Source organism: Poecilia reticulata, linkage group LG5, assembly GCF_000633615.1.
Source record: "Poecilia reticulata strain Guanapo linkage group LG5, Guppy_female_1.0+MT, whole genome shotgun sequence".
Classification (NCBI taxonomy): domain Eukaryota; kingdom Metazoa; phylum Chordata; class Actinopteri; order Cyprinodontiformes; family Poeciliidae; genus Poecilia; species Poecilia reticulata.
In genome coordinates this window covers 7,833,553-7,847,593 of record NC_024335.1, presented here as the reverse complement: position 1 = coordinate 7,847,593, position 14,041 = coordinate 7,833,553, and the positions used below count along the sequence as shown (strand labels likewise).

The 14,041-nt window shown below is 38.1% G+C and overlaps 1 protein-coding gene across 1 annotated transcript; it reads left to right on the top strand.

The window, feature by feature from the left end:
• The first annotated feature begins 5,176 nt into the window (after positions 1-5,176).
• On the top strand, positions 5,177-9,658 carry LOC103464418 (leucine-rich repeat-containing protein 3-like). The gene is made up of 2 exons (XM_008408499.2): positions 5,177-5,822; positions 7,587-9,658. Exon 2 carries the CDS (start codon positions 7,654-7,656, stop codon positions 8,515-8,517), a length of 864 nt encoding a protein of 287 aa, XP_008406721.1. The 5' UTR covers positions 5,177-5,822; positions 7,587-7,653; the 3' UTR covers positions 8,518-9,658.
• The last annotated feature ends 4,383 nt before the right edge of the window (positions 9,659-14,041 follow it).

The following is a 14,041-nucleotide window of genomic DNA, read 5'->3' as shown; positions in this document are numbered from 1 at the left end:
GTGGAGGTGTATTCATCAGAACAGTGTAATTGGGGATACAGTGAAACAAACATCAATCTGACAAGAAGGGGAAAAAACTGAGTTGCAGCCAACAGTGTATTGATTTTAGCTTCTGTTTGCCACTCTGCTCTTACACACACGGCCCTTCAGCTTATTCATGTTCAAGAGCTCTTGCCTTATTGATGTGCACGGCAAACTAAATGGCTTGATGTGCTCTCTTTCYGCTTTTTGCATTTATGTTTATTTATTTTTTCAGATTATTTTTGCCTACAGAACCAGTCAGCACTACATCCTTGGCCTGCTACCYGCATTACCTACAAAGCAAAAATTGCTAATACTTTGTTTTGTCAGCAGGGAAGAGTTTTCCATCTACAGTTTCTAATGACACAGCAAGTGAACCTGCGCTACTCCTTAGTCGTAAGCATTTTTTTTAGGCGACTCCTGCACAAGAAAATATCCGTTGGCCAAACAGTGGAAAAAAAGAACAAAGAACCTCAGCAGAATATCTGGACTTATAAGACTGACGTACTCTTCTTGGACTCACACCTTGAATGAAATTACACACAATATATAGCATAAATGCGCTGATAATAAGGAGTTTACACACATCACACACATCATTGAGAAGAGTGTTACGTTAATTTCTGACTTTTTATTACGAATTTGAACTTTTTTTTCTAACGTTAAAGGGTCAAAGAATAAAAACTAAAAGAAAACGGTCCCAATAAATGTTTTTCACCGCATTTGATGTTTTACCCTTTTTATTGTTTTTACAAATCAGTCATAATCAAAAACATTTAACAAAAGAAAATGACAGAAAATAAAMGTTTTTTTTTGCCAAAGCAAAAACTGATTTCTACAAAATTATGACAATTAAATGAAAATATTTAACATAAAATAAGTAAATAAATGATCACTCAGGATTTAGTAGATAAACCTTTGACTGAAGTCACATCTCAGAGTCTGTGTGGATCGCTCTCAGTCAGGCTTGAACATCTGAACGCTGCAATTTTTCTCCATTCGTCTTTGCAGTAGTTTTGATGTGTTTTTGGGATCATTGCTCTCCGGGAGCACCCAACCGTTTTCAGATTTCAACCATTTGACCCAGACTGCTCCCCTCAATTGAAATTAAATTGGTTTGGATGTTCAAGGAAAAAGAAGCAACCCCCCTAAACTCAAGACACCCCAGTTTCATTGTTCATACCAAACTCAGGTGACCAAAAAAGAAGCGTTTCATGAATTATATTTCAGAGGTGAGGTTTTCAGACCTGAGAACACTACAACAGCTGTAAAGCATGGTGATGGTAGTATCATGCTGATGGCCTGTCTTGATGCGGGTGCATTGCGCAAAGTGAGTCGAGTTGAGACTGAAACAAAGTCAGGAGTAATCTATGCAATTATCTTGTCACAAAAAAAGGAATAAAACATGCTTAAGGAGATTTCAAAGTTGCACAATTAATCAGTAACACCTCCTTAAGTCAGAATTAATTGACTTAAGTTCACTGAAATCTTCCCAGTAGTAAATGCATGCACATCTATTTGTGAACAAATTTCTTATCGCTTAAATACATGAAATGCAGAAACATACATTTAGATGGCATTACTGATAGTGACTGACTTGGCCGTTGAGTACAAAATTAGACAATTCAATTAGTTTTCTGGCTTGCAGCTAGATATGGCTATGTTGGATTTAATGTTAGTGCCAGACTCTATGAATGGAGCATAACRAACTAGTAGCTCTTTCTGGTTTACTGTCATCTTTTTAAAATCTTGCTCAATTTTACCTCATAAATACCAAACCCTCATCTGACTAAAGCCAAAAGCTCCTGTCACAAGATGTACTTGTACCCAGTTTGCTAACTATAGTGTGCTTCTTTAAGAGAGTTTTACTCAAATATTACTGAGAATATATGAATTTTAGTCTTTTCAGAGTTGAGAAAGTCCACTTCAAACTTGTGCAGCCGGTTCTGGTCTTTACATTTATTTGTGTATCTTTTGTGAAAAAAGAATGGTCAAATACAACATCATTGCATCAATTAAAGTCCCACATTAATGACAATCAAAMTGATGATAAGGCTTTGTAAACTTTGCTATTTGTTATTTCAAGAGACCTTCTCACTTGAACAAGGATTTTATTTTTATACAATTTAACGAAGACATGCATTTCTCCCTCTGGCTGTCAGGTTTCTACCAGGGTTTTTTTACGTCTCTGATGCCTTTTTACACATTTGTTTTAAGGTTCATTCAGTGTTTTCTTCTCTGAGGACAGCGGCCAACCCAAACAGATGATGCTGAACGGCTTCACTTCACTGCAGCCGGGTTTTCCAGAAGACTTCACACTGTCAACAATGTCAGCAGCAGACTGCTCATAGGCATGTACATCTTTTAGAGGCTCTCCTTGACAGATCATCCTAGATAGACACTTCGTGTTCCCGCTTCAGCCGTTTTTTTCCCCCTAGGTTTTTCTTTTTTTTTCATTTCTGTTTTTCCTCCTGCAAAATTAAACTTCTCACCCGTCATCATGGATTTCATYCTCAGTCAGGAACCCAGAAAAATAGACTTTTTTTTTTCTCTCTGCCATTATTTCCTTCCTCATTATGTACCCTTTTGTTTTCTGACTGAAAACATACAAACTCAGCTTGTCCACAGCCTTCACTCTGGGAAACAGAGGCAATATCCTATCAAGGGCACAGTTTTCTCCAGTATTAATATGTAAAGCAGAAGGAAGGAGGAACTGGTGTCACAGCACTCTGTACTATTCTAGTCAGGGGTGGAATTGCTATAGATTTTAGGAGGCTGATGGAAGTGGGACATGCTGGGGAGAGGATGAGGGGTCTGAGGAGCCATCCCGACTGTCAGATCAGTCCTTCTTCCCCCTGAGGGCTCTCCTGTTGAAGGGCCAATACACTTACTGCTGTAAAAGATAAGAAACCCCAGACCTCTTGGACTAAAGTACACCCCCCTAAATAATATTTCTCTGCAGTACGTATATTGTTCTGTTTGGTACACCTGCACGTGTTTCAAGCTTTCGCTATTCAGGTGGTTATTTCATGACGATGTCTGTGAAACTCAAGGTTGCCAGGTGTCCCTTGTGTTTGTAAATTAGTGCACTTGCCTCCCTGCCTGTCCATGTCGATCTTCATTTTCAACTTGATATACAGTGGCTCTCAGTACACTGCCACGAATTAGGCCCCTCTCTGTTTGACCTCCAGTAGTAAACAAGGACAAAACAAGAAATGATTACAAGAGCCACATCTTCCTTATTTTCTTTTGACTCTATCAGGCTGCACAGCTGTGCGCCCAACTGTGATTGCCTTCAATATTTTCCTTAACAGTGTGACGTGTGCTGTGAAAGAACTTGTTTTATTTATTAAGAGGCAAAAAAAAMCCCATAGGTTTTAGTTTATTCAGATTTATCTTTCTGGAGTTGATTTATACTATTTTGCAGTATGAGTCATAATGATGCATGGTGGTGGCTGCATCATGATGGGAAAGGTCAAGCAGTGAGTCTCTGGAATGAATCACTGATTACTATATTTCATTAGAGAATTGAAATAGTACTCACTTTTAACAATTATGTGCAACAAGAAAAAGCAGTGGATKAACATTTTCTGCTGACTGTAATAATTTGAGATTTGCGTAAAGTCTATTCAACATTAGAATAAAACCCTAATTCTTCACGTGCCAACATCCAATCTTATTGACCCGAGTTTTTCTTTGCCTTGAAAGTTACAAACATTGGTAGCATTTGTTTAATTGCTGAAAATGTTTATTTCTTCCGTTAGTGTTTGATGATAGCTTTAGATAGAGCTTGGGTCAAAAACTCTCCAGATAAGATTGTRTGTCAGTACATAGGATTAACAAAACTCCCTCTTTTAAATTAACTGGTTAGTTACCTGGAAGAGGCTTATCCCACTAGGACCAATATTTGTCATCATGGAATGAAAGTAATCACTCAAGACAGTCTTATATTGATTTGTTACTCATCCTTTTGGAGGCAGTCCATCACTTACAGGTCATAAAAGTTTTCCTTTCAACTTGGCATCCACCTTCAGTGACATATTTCAGTTCTGCTTTAAGTTAGAAAGTTTCAGACAGCTCAAGTCAAATAGGAAGAAACTGAAGAAATTAATACAGCATATTTYTGGATTAATTTACTGGCACGCTGGTGAAGATGTCTTAAAAGTATCAYCGGAGCAAATAGTAAAGATGAGCAAAGATTGGGGGAAAAAAAAGGAAAAAAAAGGAAACTCTAAAGATCAAGGTTTTAATTYGAGCACATGTACTGAGTCTGGAAAAAACAGTTAAGAAATAATTGACTTAAGCAAAATCACCAATGATACCATTGGTGTCACCCCAGTGATCCCTTCAAATAGGGCATTTTTAAAAATATGCCCTACTTTTTAAGCTACACAGTGGGCAGGATGTTAAGTTAAGAGTAAACCAGTTAGAGACCGGCATCCTGGGGTCATCAAATGTCCACCACAACTATTTGGCACTGTCTACATGCTAATTGGTTGTTAAGGAATTAAACGAAAAAAGGAAAATACGTTTTTTTGCTAAACTCAACTGGGATTTCAACTAAAACTGTTCTTTGGTCAGATGAGACTAAACTCCAGGTGGATCTGTTATGTAGGAGAAGTGTGGAAAAGCCACATGTTAACTATGATGGGGGCTGTGTGAGGATGTAAGGATGTCTTTCTGCCAAAGGTTCTTGTTAAAGTCCATAGCATGAATGCAACTCTTCAATCCAAGGACATTTTAAACAAAACATATTTCAGGAAAGTGAAAATAGGTCACCACAAGGACTTCTGTGATCTAAAATGACCATTAGAGCACAGAAATGGTTCCCTGTTGACTTAGTATAAAATCAACCTTTTTTTCCCCATCACAGTCCACAGGCATAAATCCTGAGGAAAACCTATTTGCTGAGCTGAAGAGAGCAGAGCAAAGGAGAAGACCCAGGACTCTGAATGATCTATAGAGATTGCACAAAGAGGAGTAGATCTCTCCCTCTCTGTGCATTGCTTCCACCTTGTGAAATGTTGAAAAAGAAGAGTGAGTTATGTTCTAATGACAAAGGGGGGAGGAGAGGCTGCACAAAGCGTAACTGCAGGGGTAGCAATCACTGCTAGTGCTTTTATTAAAAATAATTATTACATTACATTCCACAGATTAATTGTTCTCCAATGAGGTTCGGTTTAACTTTTCAGTGTAAGTATGTGTTCCTGCAATAAAAAGTAATTTATTCTAAGGCTTTTATGAGGTGGCCGCCACTTCGCGGTGTGCAGCTTARATTAAATGCGAKCCTGTTATTTATTTGGAGTCTTTTTCTAACCTATCTCTGTGTGTACCTGTCCCCATTCACTCAGCTTTTCTGGAAGACTTATTCTAAGAATCTAATTATAGCGAAAGGTAATTAAGTTAATAGCTCATGGAGGTAGCGTGTTCTCAGAAAAGCGAGATGGATGCCGCGGGAAAGGAGAGGTGATGAGGGCACACCCTCCGTGTTTGGATTTACCTTTTACAAACACCTATTCTCGGGGAGAGAAAGAGAGAGAGAGAGAGAGAGAGAGAGGAAGAAGAGGAGGAGGAGGAGGGAGAGTTTGCCCCACATCTTCACAGCTAAAACTGTCTCCGTCGCTGAGACAGTCCGAGATGGAGCCGTCTGTGGGCAACGGAGCGCAGCGTTTCCACTCATGGATCCACACAGAAAAGGAGGATTTTGGTGAAAAGCGAATATAAACAACAAACGGAGTCCGAAATCAACCCCGCTTTCATCCACCATATGGAATCAAACTTCATATTAAACTATTTTAAAGGTAAGATAGTTTTGCCGAACATTGTGTGTTGTGTGCGTAAAATGTGTTCCACATGTACAGTGGCCGCTGTGTTGGGCTTTCATTTAACAAAAAGTCTATAGTGTAGAGAAACGSTTTCTGGAAACATTAGTTATATTATAAATGGCGTATTTTATGTATAATTTATGCATGAAAAAGTTACAAAGCACCCAACAAAAAGAAAACACTGGAATATTTTGATCAGAACCATTTATGGCAGTTTCATTAACGGGGTTTAAAACTAAATAAACTTTAATTGGAAATATAACAAAAAGAAAAACTGCCTGTAACTCATCTAACTTCCTATTAGTACTAAAAAATTTACACATAACATTCAGAACACTTAAATCATAATTGAAATGTATTTTCTTTTGCTCGTTTCTTTTTCCTACTGTCCTCATTCCCATTATTTTTCATGCATCATGTGATTTTTTTTTTTTTTTTGCTAATTGGAAATTTGCATACATTAATTCAGTATATCAATGAAAATCATGAAGAGTGCCTGAAATTTCCACCTAATATTACTGGACTTACTGGGCTTTTTACCAGTTTAATTTGAGCATATCAGACAGATCTAGGGCAATCTAAAAAGTCTGAGGTTCCAGCCTTTAAGCATATTCTTTCTATTTCCAGTGGAGACTAGAGACGCATGACAGTTTTGATTTTATTATGAAAACACAGGGTGCTTGACATTTAAGAGGGTATTCTTGTAATCAAATTCAAGCAGTCTCTTGTGATTCCTGTCCTATAGAAACATAATTTTCAGGAAGGATGCACTTGCCTCAGAAAAACAAAGCGGCTCTGGAAACATCAGGTTGAATCATCAGAGAAAATTGCAGTGAAAAATGTCTACAGAGATAGACAGACTAAAAAAAGACAAATGAAACGAAACAACATGCAAATATGAGGCTTGTTCAATTGGAAATAGTTTAACTCACATTAAATATTTACCATAATCTGCAGYGTTTTGCACATTGTTTCTGTTTTTTTWAATTTTGCCTTCCAGTTTCATGAGTGGTGAGCAGATGGTAACACCAAGACTACAGCAAGAGGATTTTTTTCCCCACTATTGTCACTTATTGACACTGKGAGATTCATCCAGGATTGATGTTCTTGTCCTTAATAGTCTTAACAGGCAATGCTTGGGCTATTGATTGTTCTCTCTCTAGCCTCCATCTCTACAGCGCGTAGCATGCTTAACCCTTGCAGCGTGATTAAGCAGCCCTGGTATCATAGAGGCATGAATAGAAGGGTAAATGAGATGAAAATGTATCGATCAGGATAATATAATACCTTTTATTCTGGTCTTGAAGGACAGAACAGAAAGGAGGTAKGGTAGAGTAGAGATAATTGCATTATATGATTTGTGTCCTTCTAATGCAGAAATGCAAAAGGGGTTTGCAACCTTATTGGGCCACTTAGGCTATCATTACAGCTGCTCAGACTGTGATTAAGAGAGGAAGCCACTGTAGTTAAATGTATTGGTGCATTTTCCAGAAATCTGGTGCTATTACTGGATTAGCCACCATGCAAGATGTTTGTCATGCAAAGAATTAGCTTTATGCATGATTCACGACAGTGTTGCTCTATAAAGGCCCTTTTGTGTTGGATGGATCTTAAGCTCATTTCATTTCTGTAATGCAAGTTTTTCTCCTCTATATAATCCTCTGCATGCATGCTCATTTTGATTGAATGTGTTTCCAGATTTTCTTCTTTACTCTGTTCCCTTTTTTCCAAACCTGTCAGGTTCTCTTGTAGCAACAGCCTGAGTCTGATTGGGAACTGATGTGTGTCATGGGGATATGGTGAGGCGATGTGCACAAGCTTGTGTGAGAAGAGATGTGGCACCGTCAGTGGAGGAAGAGGAAGGGGGACAGGTGAAAAGCTGGATCTTTACTCATGGCTGTGCATGTCACTCTTGTTCTCGACCCTGTGGGGTCAAGCAACCCCGCAGTGCCCGGACAGCTGCCACTGTGCCTGGGAGACAGCCACTGTGTTGTGCTCGGACGCAGGGCTGCAGGAAATCCCAGAGGGGATCCCACCAGAGACGGTTTCCTTACACCTGGAGCGCAACTACATCCGGAACATCCCAGAGAGTGCCTTCAGCCACCTGGTCCACCTGCGGGACCTCTACCTGTCCCACAAYCGCATCGACTCTCTCTCCTCTGGGGCCCTGCGGCACCTGGGACCCGACCTGCGCCTGCTGGACCTCTCACACAACCAGCTGAGGCAGGCCAGCAGGGAGGAGTTTGGGTCTACTCGCGCCAAGACGCGGCTCTATCACAATCCCTGGCACTGTGACTGCACTCTGCAGGAGCTAATGGAGACTCTGAACCTGGAGCCCGAGACCGTGAACGGGATCATCTGCGAGAGCTCCGTGCGGGGTGTGGGGGAGGGGAGCCGGTGGGAGGACCCGGGRTCACCAGGCGAGCACTCAGGTCAGCCGCTGGTCAAGCTGCTGGACTCCGGGGTGAACTTCTGCAGCCTGCAGAGGAAGACCACGGATGTAGCCATGCTAGTGACCATGTTTGTGTGGTTCTTCATGGTCATTGTGTACGTTGTGTACTATGTCCGGCAGAACCAGGCTGAGGCCCGGAGGCATTTGGAGTACCTGAAGAGTCTACCCAGCCCACGTAAGACCCCTACAGAGACAGACACTCTGAGCACGGGCTTCTGAGCTGAATGCTGTTGAAACTTAACATTCAGATGCCATATTTATGGAACGTGACTCTGAAACGCTGACAGAAGTTACTGAAGTTACCAACTATGGAGGGAATTAACCTTTTACAGATTATTCCTTTAAATTCTTATTCTAAACATTTATTTTCTTATGACATTTTTGTTTTTCAGTTTTAGTACAAAATTTGACATATTTTTCAACTTGTACTTTCTGCACTGAGAGAGGAGAAGTTATGAAAGCGCAGCAGGTAAAGATGAGACAAAACTACGTATGGAGAAAGACTTTTTGAACTTAATAACATTCTGTCTCCCTTTGTAGCCCCTCTTTTCTTCTCCCTCCATGCCTCGTACTCTGCTCTTTATCTTTCATTAGGTTCTAATTAGGAGATGCTGACCAGCTGACCCCTAATGAACACTTGAAAGGCACTAATCAGTTGGAGTGTGTTTGTCAGGTGTACAAATTCAGATGTGTGTCCTGCTGTTTTAGTCATCTGTATGTGTGTGTGCACGCATACACGTGTGTGTGTATGTGGTGTTTTTAGGCACTGTCACGGCCATTCCTTCTTTGAAAGCCCTGATTTTGCACAGATCCTTACCAGGCCTTCAGTTTTAGACAAACACCACACTACTCATCTAAACGTACTCTGGACAAGCTGCAGAGGATGTGCTTTGTCCTTTCGCTGCAGCAAACAGTTTTTGAAAAATATCAACAGACGTAATAATTGGTACAAAGAAATTTTGAGCTGAGTTAGTGAAATAGGTTGCTATCTAGAGGTTTTGCTTTAGTTCCTATTTGTGTTTGGGMTACTGGAGTCTAATTGTGCCACAATTCAACAAAGATCTCAAACATGAAATGAACAAAACCAATGCATAGATTATTTAAGTAAGTACAATTGTCTTGATAAACGTGACTACATGGATTTTAGGTATGGCATGGAAGTTTCAGAGTTTTTTTAATTATCTTATGGCTGTGGGCTGTAGAACATCAGCTCTACCAGTCAAAGCCAGAGGTCCCAGAGTTTACGTGCTACATAAGAAGCCACAGTGACATTGGGGGAAATAAGTTGGCGGCTGCTTACCGTAGTTGCTAGACCTGTTGTGGCTCAATATTGGTCTATACATAAGGCGCACCGGATCATAAGGCGCACTGCCGGCTTTTGAGGAAATTGAAGGTTTTTAGGTGCGCCTTTTAGTGCGGAAAATACGGTATGTATAAATATAATTTCATGCTTTATTTGCTTTATTCAATTTGGAGCTTTTTGTTCTCCATAGTTTACCACATGGACTCTATCAGAACTGCCTCCATTTTTAAAGACGCTGAGAAAATAATCACATCATTTATTATTAAAGAGCCAAACGTTTTGTTGTAACATGTTAGGAAATYTGTCTAAATTAATAAATTTCTTCTCTAATTTTTTTCCACATATTGAGCTAAAACCCCACTGGATTAACAGCCACATTTGATTGATTTTCATGAGGGTATTGCAACCATACTTATTGTACAAATAACTCCAGCGTCCTCAATGGGATATGTTAGTGTTGTCTTAAAATATTAATGCAATTCTAATGTACTACAATAGGAGWTCTWAAACAAAATCCCTATTGGCAATTATAAATGTAGAGAAACGGTTCAAAATATGGTTTGACATAATAAAAATTATGTTCCCTTAATTTATGCGTCTGCATTAATGTCACAACATCAGATGCTCTTTGCACATTTATTTTGACCAAAAATGAATAAATTTAAGAAAAGAATGACCCAAATAAGTGTCTTGACATTCAAATTACACCCAAGTAAACGTGTTGGGAGATGAATGAAAATAGAGTTCATGTAAGTGTAGCGTTATGTACGTTTTTGTTTGTTTGTTTTCAGAGCATTGCATTTATTAGTATCAATGTATTGTAGGTTTTGGGTGGTTTGAAAAATAGCAAAACATTTTGAATGAGATGCCAGAAATTGTGCTTGACCCGCCAGAGTTTTCTCCAGCATGAAGAAACACAGTTCTCCCCCCAACCCCACCTGTTGCTACCAAATGCCACAAAGCTGGTTGAAAGAAACCCAGCAAATTTTTTTCTTGTCCCCAAAGTTGGACAAAAATTGGAATGATGAACAAACAGAAGGAACCTTATCCATAACTTTTGGTAACAATATGTCAGTCAAACAGCTGGCTGCAGCCTGTAATAGCATACTGTGAAACCATGGTACAGGATAACATGGTTTCATGTTATCCTGTACCATCCTGTATGCTACTTGCATAAAAAAATCTAAACAAAAAAAAWATATATATATAATGGTCCAGTTGYGTCCTCAAGCACTCAGGTGTGTCGACAAGAGACACATCAAACAGTTGCAGGAAACCAGCCCTCTGAATTTGACACCTGAGAATCTCATTCTAACTCATGTCTTGTGTATAATGTTATAACTAGATGTAGCTTACATAATAATACAAATTATTTGTGTTGCAGACATAATAGGATGCAACTGAAGCCATACATCTGTTTTATTTAAAATAAATCAGTTGTTCATCTTGAAAATCATATCTGCTTTACTTCAGTCAATGTTTCCATAAATTTGTTAAATTCTTTCTTACTTTGTGAAAATAAAGAATTAATAGGGAATTGAATGGACTGATTTATGCTTAATATGTAAACAATTGTGTACAAATTCATGATCAGACTGTTATAACTGTACCTGGATTTTATCAGACAGTTTTAGGTGCAGAAGCAGAACTTAGAATAGGTCACCTATCTGTGAACTGTGATGTGCTAAATGTGGTGTGCATGTGTTGTAGCCCACAGAAAAAGGCTGGCTGCATTGTGTCTACTCTTTAAATTAGAGTCAGTCGTTATCACGTTGGTAAACCAAAGGCTAAAAGGGAGATGAGATTGGACAACTCTGACCTTYAAAAAACAAGGGTGTGTAGCAATGTGGGTGTTTACTGTTTGTCACAAATCATTCATCTAAATTTCATGCAACATATTTCTGTATCCTTCAATGGACATTTTGTATTGAGTAAACCTTGGACCAATTTTTGCTTGCTGATGATTTGGACAAGCCAAAYCTCAAAATCTAAATATGTCTACCTGTTATAGTCTTTAGCTGTGGGATTTCATTTATTGATGTTGATGTTTTGTTTGAATCATTGCTTTACTTTATTGTTTCCTGACAACAAATGATTCAAATCTAAATAAACTTTTGCGGTGCCTTGCAAAAGAAGTCACACACTTTTATTTTGTAGAGCTTTTTGTGATAGACAAATACAAAGGTGTGCTTAATTGGGAAACGGAAGAAAATGATGCATTTTTGGCAAAAAATTTAAAAGGCTATTGAGATGTATTAGATGTATGTTCAAGTTTTAACTATTACATTAATATGCTTAAATCTAACCCACCTCAATTTGGCCCTGGTCTGGTGGTTATCCTGCTAATAAAGGACACGTAATGTGTCTCCAATTTTTCGCAGCCTCTAACAAACCTTCTTTCAGGGTAGCCTTGTATTTTTCCCCTGTTCAAAAAAAAACATCCACATAGAATGATGGTTCCATCACCATGTGTTGCTGTGGGGGAGGTGGGGTGATGTTCAATTTTACACACGTAGCGTTCAATTTTGCTCTCAACTGGACSAACTTCTTAAACATGTTTATTGTGTACACAGCTTGAGGCAAATTGAAATGAGTCTTCTTTGACTACTCTTTCATGHAGGGTAGATGTKACATAACCCACCTGACTGGTAGCTATTTGCTGTTTCTCTAGAGTTACCTTCAGACTCTTGGCTATTTAACTTAGTGTGTTTTTGGCTGTCTTGATGCTATTGGTCAGTGACATCTGAAGGCCTTTGATGTTAGTGTATTTTATTTAAGTTTATCAGATAAATGTGCCAAAAAAGTCTGTATATAACCATCCTGCAGTGAAACACGGTCGATGCAGCATCATGCTGTGATGCTGTGAATGAGATAAATGAGTATAGACAAAAGATGGCTGGAYGTATGGAGATAAATATACTAGTTACATATAATCTAGGATAACCCTAATCATAATCACATGATTATAAAATYATTATGGAACAAATTAAAGAAACTAAACATAAAACAAACAACAAAAAAAAACACCTAAATTAGAAACATTTTAAACTACTTTGAATAATTAACTGAGCCTGTTTGATAACTAGGACCAACTGTGTGATTGAACTGAAATGATTTTTGTTTTGGTGAAGTGCCTTAAGACATTTGTTGTGAATTGATGCCATATAAATAAACTAAATTGATTTGAATTACTAAAGTAASAGAGTACTATCAGCTGATTKACGATGGAGGAATTCCCCCATAATTAAACGTCTAATGTTATCAAATGTATCTCCCTCTAACACACGTAGAGAGAGATTCTGGGAAGCATAAGTTGGATTTCTAGATGCCTGATTTAAGATGGATGGATGTGTTAAAAGGATAAAAACAAATAATAAAAAATTGGGATAYATAAAAGGATATAAAGAATACATAAAAGTGATAGAAGGAAACGTTTTAAAAGCTGCAAAAAACTAGAGATTTTTRTAAATGAAGAAAAAAAAAGTAAAAATTAGTTTTACAACTCTTATAGCTGAAAAGAAAAACCTTTCCTGAGTTTAAGCAATAAAACAGTTCTTGTAACTACTGACAGCTCTTTTCATGTTTCCTTTGGTATTTTTTCCYACAAWTTTTTTTTGCGATACATTCCAGATGATTGAGGTTGGAAGATCTCAGTGCCATCACCCTAATGTTTARCTTTAGGTACAAATTTTCTATCAGATTTAAAACATTATTACTTCCAGTTAGAAGAACATGTTGATTGATTTAAATGATTACCATTTAWCTAARTACTCCTGGGGTGTRAATATTTTTGACTGTACGTTAACAGGAAATTCAATAAAACTCAACTTCAGTCTGTTGGTTTTTGTCRTTTATTTCCAATTTACATTAATTAAAACTTAACAAAAACAAGTCATGGTCATAGTAATAAAATAATAATAATGCTATTATTAATAGTTCTATTATTAATAATAAAAAATATACACAACCTCACACATTTGAACCCTCTGTGCTGGAGTTGAAACTGGAACATTAGTGAAGTACACTCAGTGTGTGTGTGTGTGTGTGTGCGTGTGTGTGTGTTTGTACATGGAAGCAGAGGGTGTGTGGTGTGTGAGGGGCAGGAGGGGACGCGGGTCACACTGGATGAAGGGCAGCAGACAGATTATATAACCAAATATACCTATCTCAATTTGAAAAGATATTTGTAAACTGTGAAAGTTTAGATTTTTTTTTTTACTGTGAGGTAGTTTTAAGAAGCCAAATCAAATGTTTGAAAAWTAAAAATCAATTTATTCCTAACTAAATTGATTACAAAACTCTATCAGTCATGTTTGTTCATGTAAGAACGGTTATAAATCACAGTGAAATCCAAAATCCCAGAACAAAAGGGTCTCTAAGGAACGCTCTCTCTCAATGCATATATACACTGCTCAAAAAAATAAAGGGAACACTTAAACA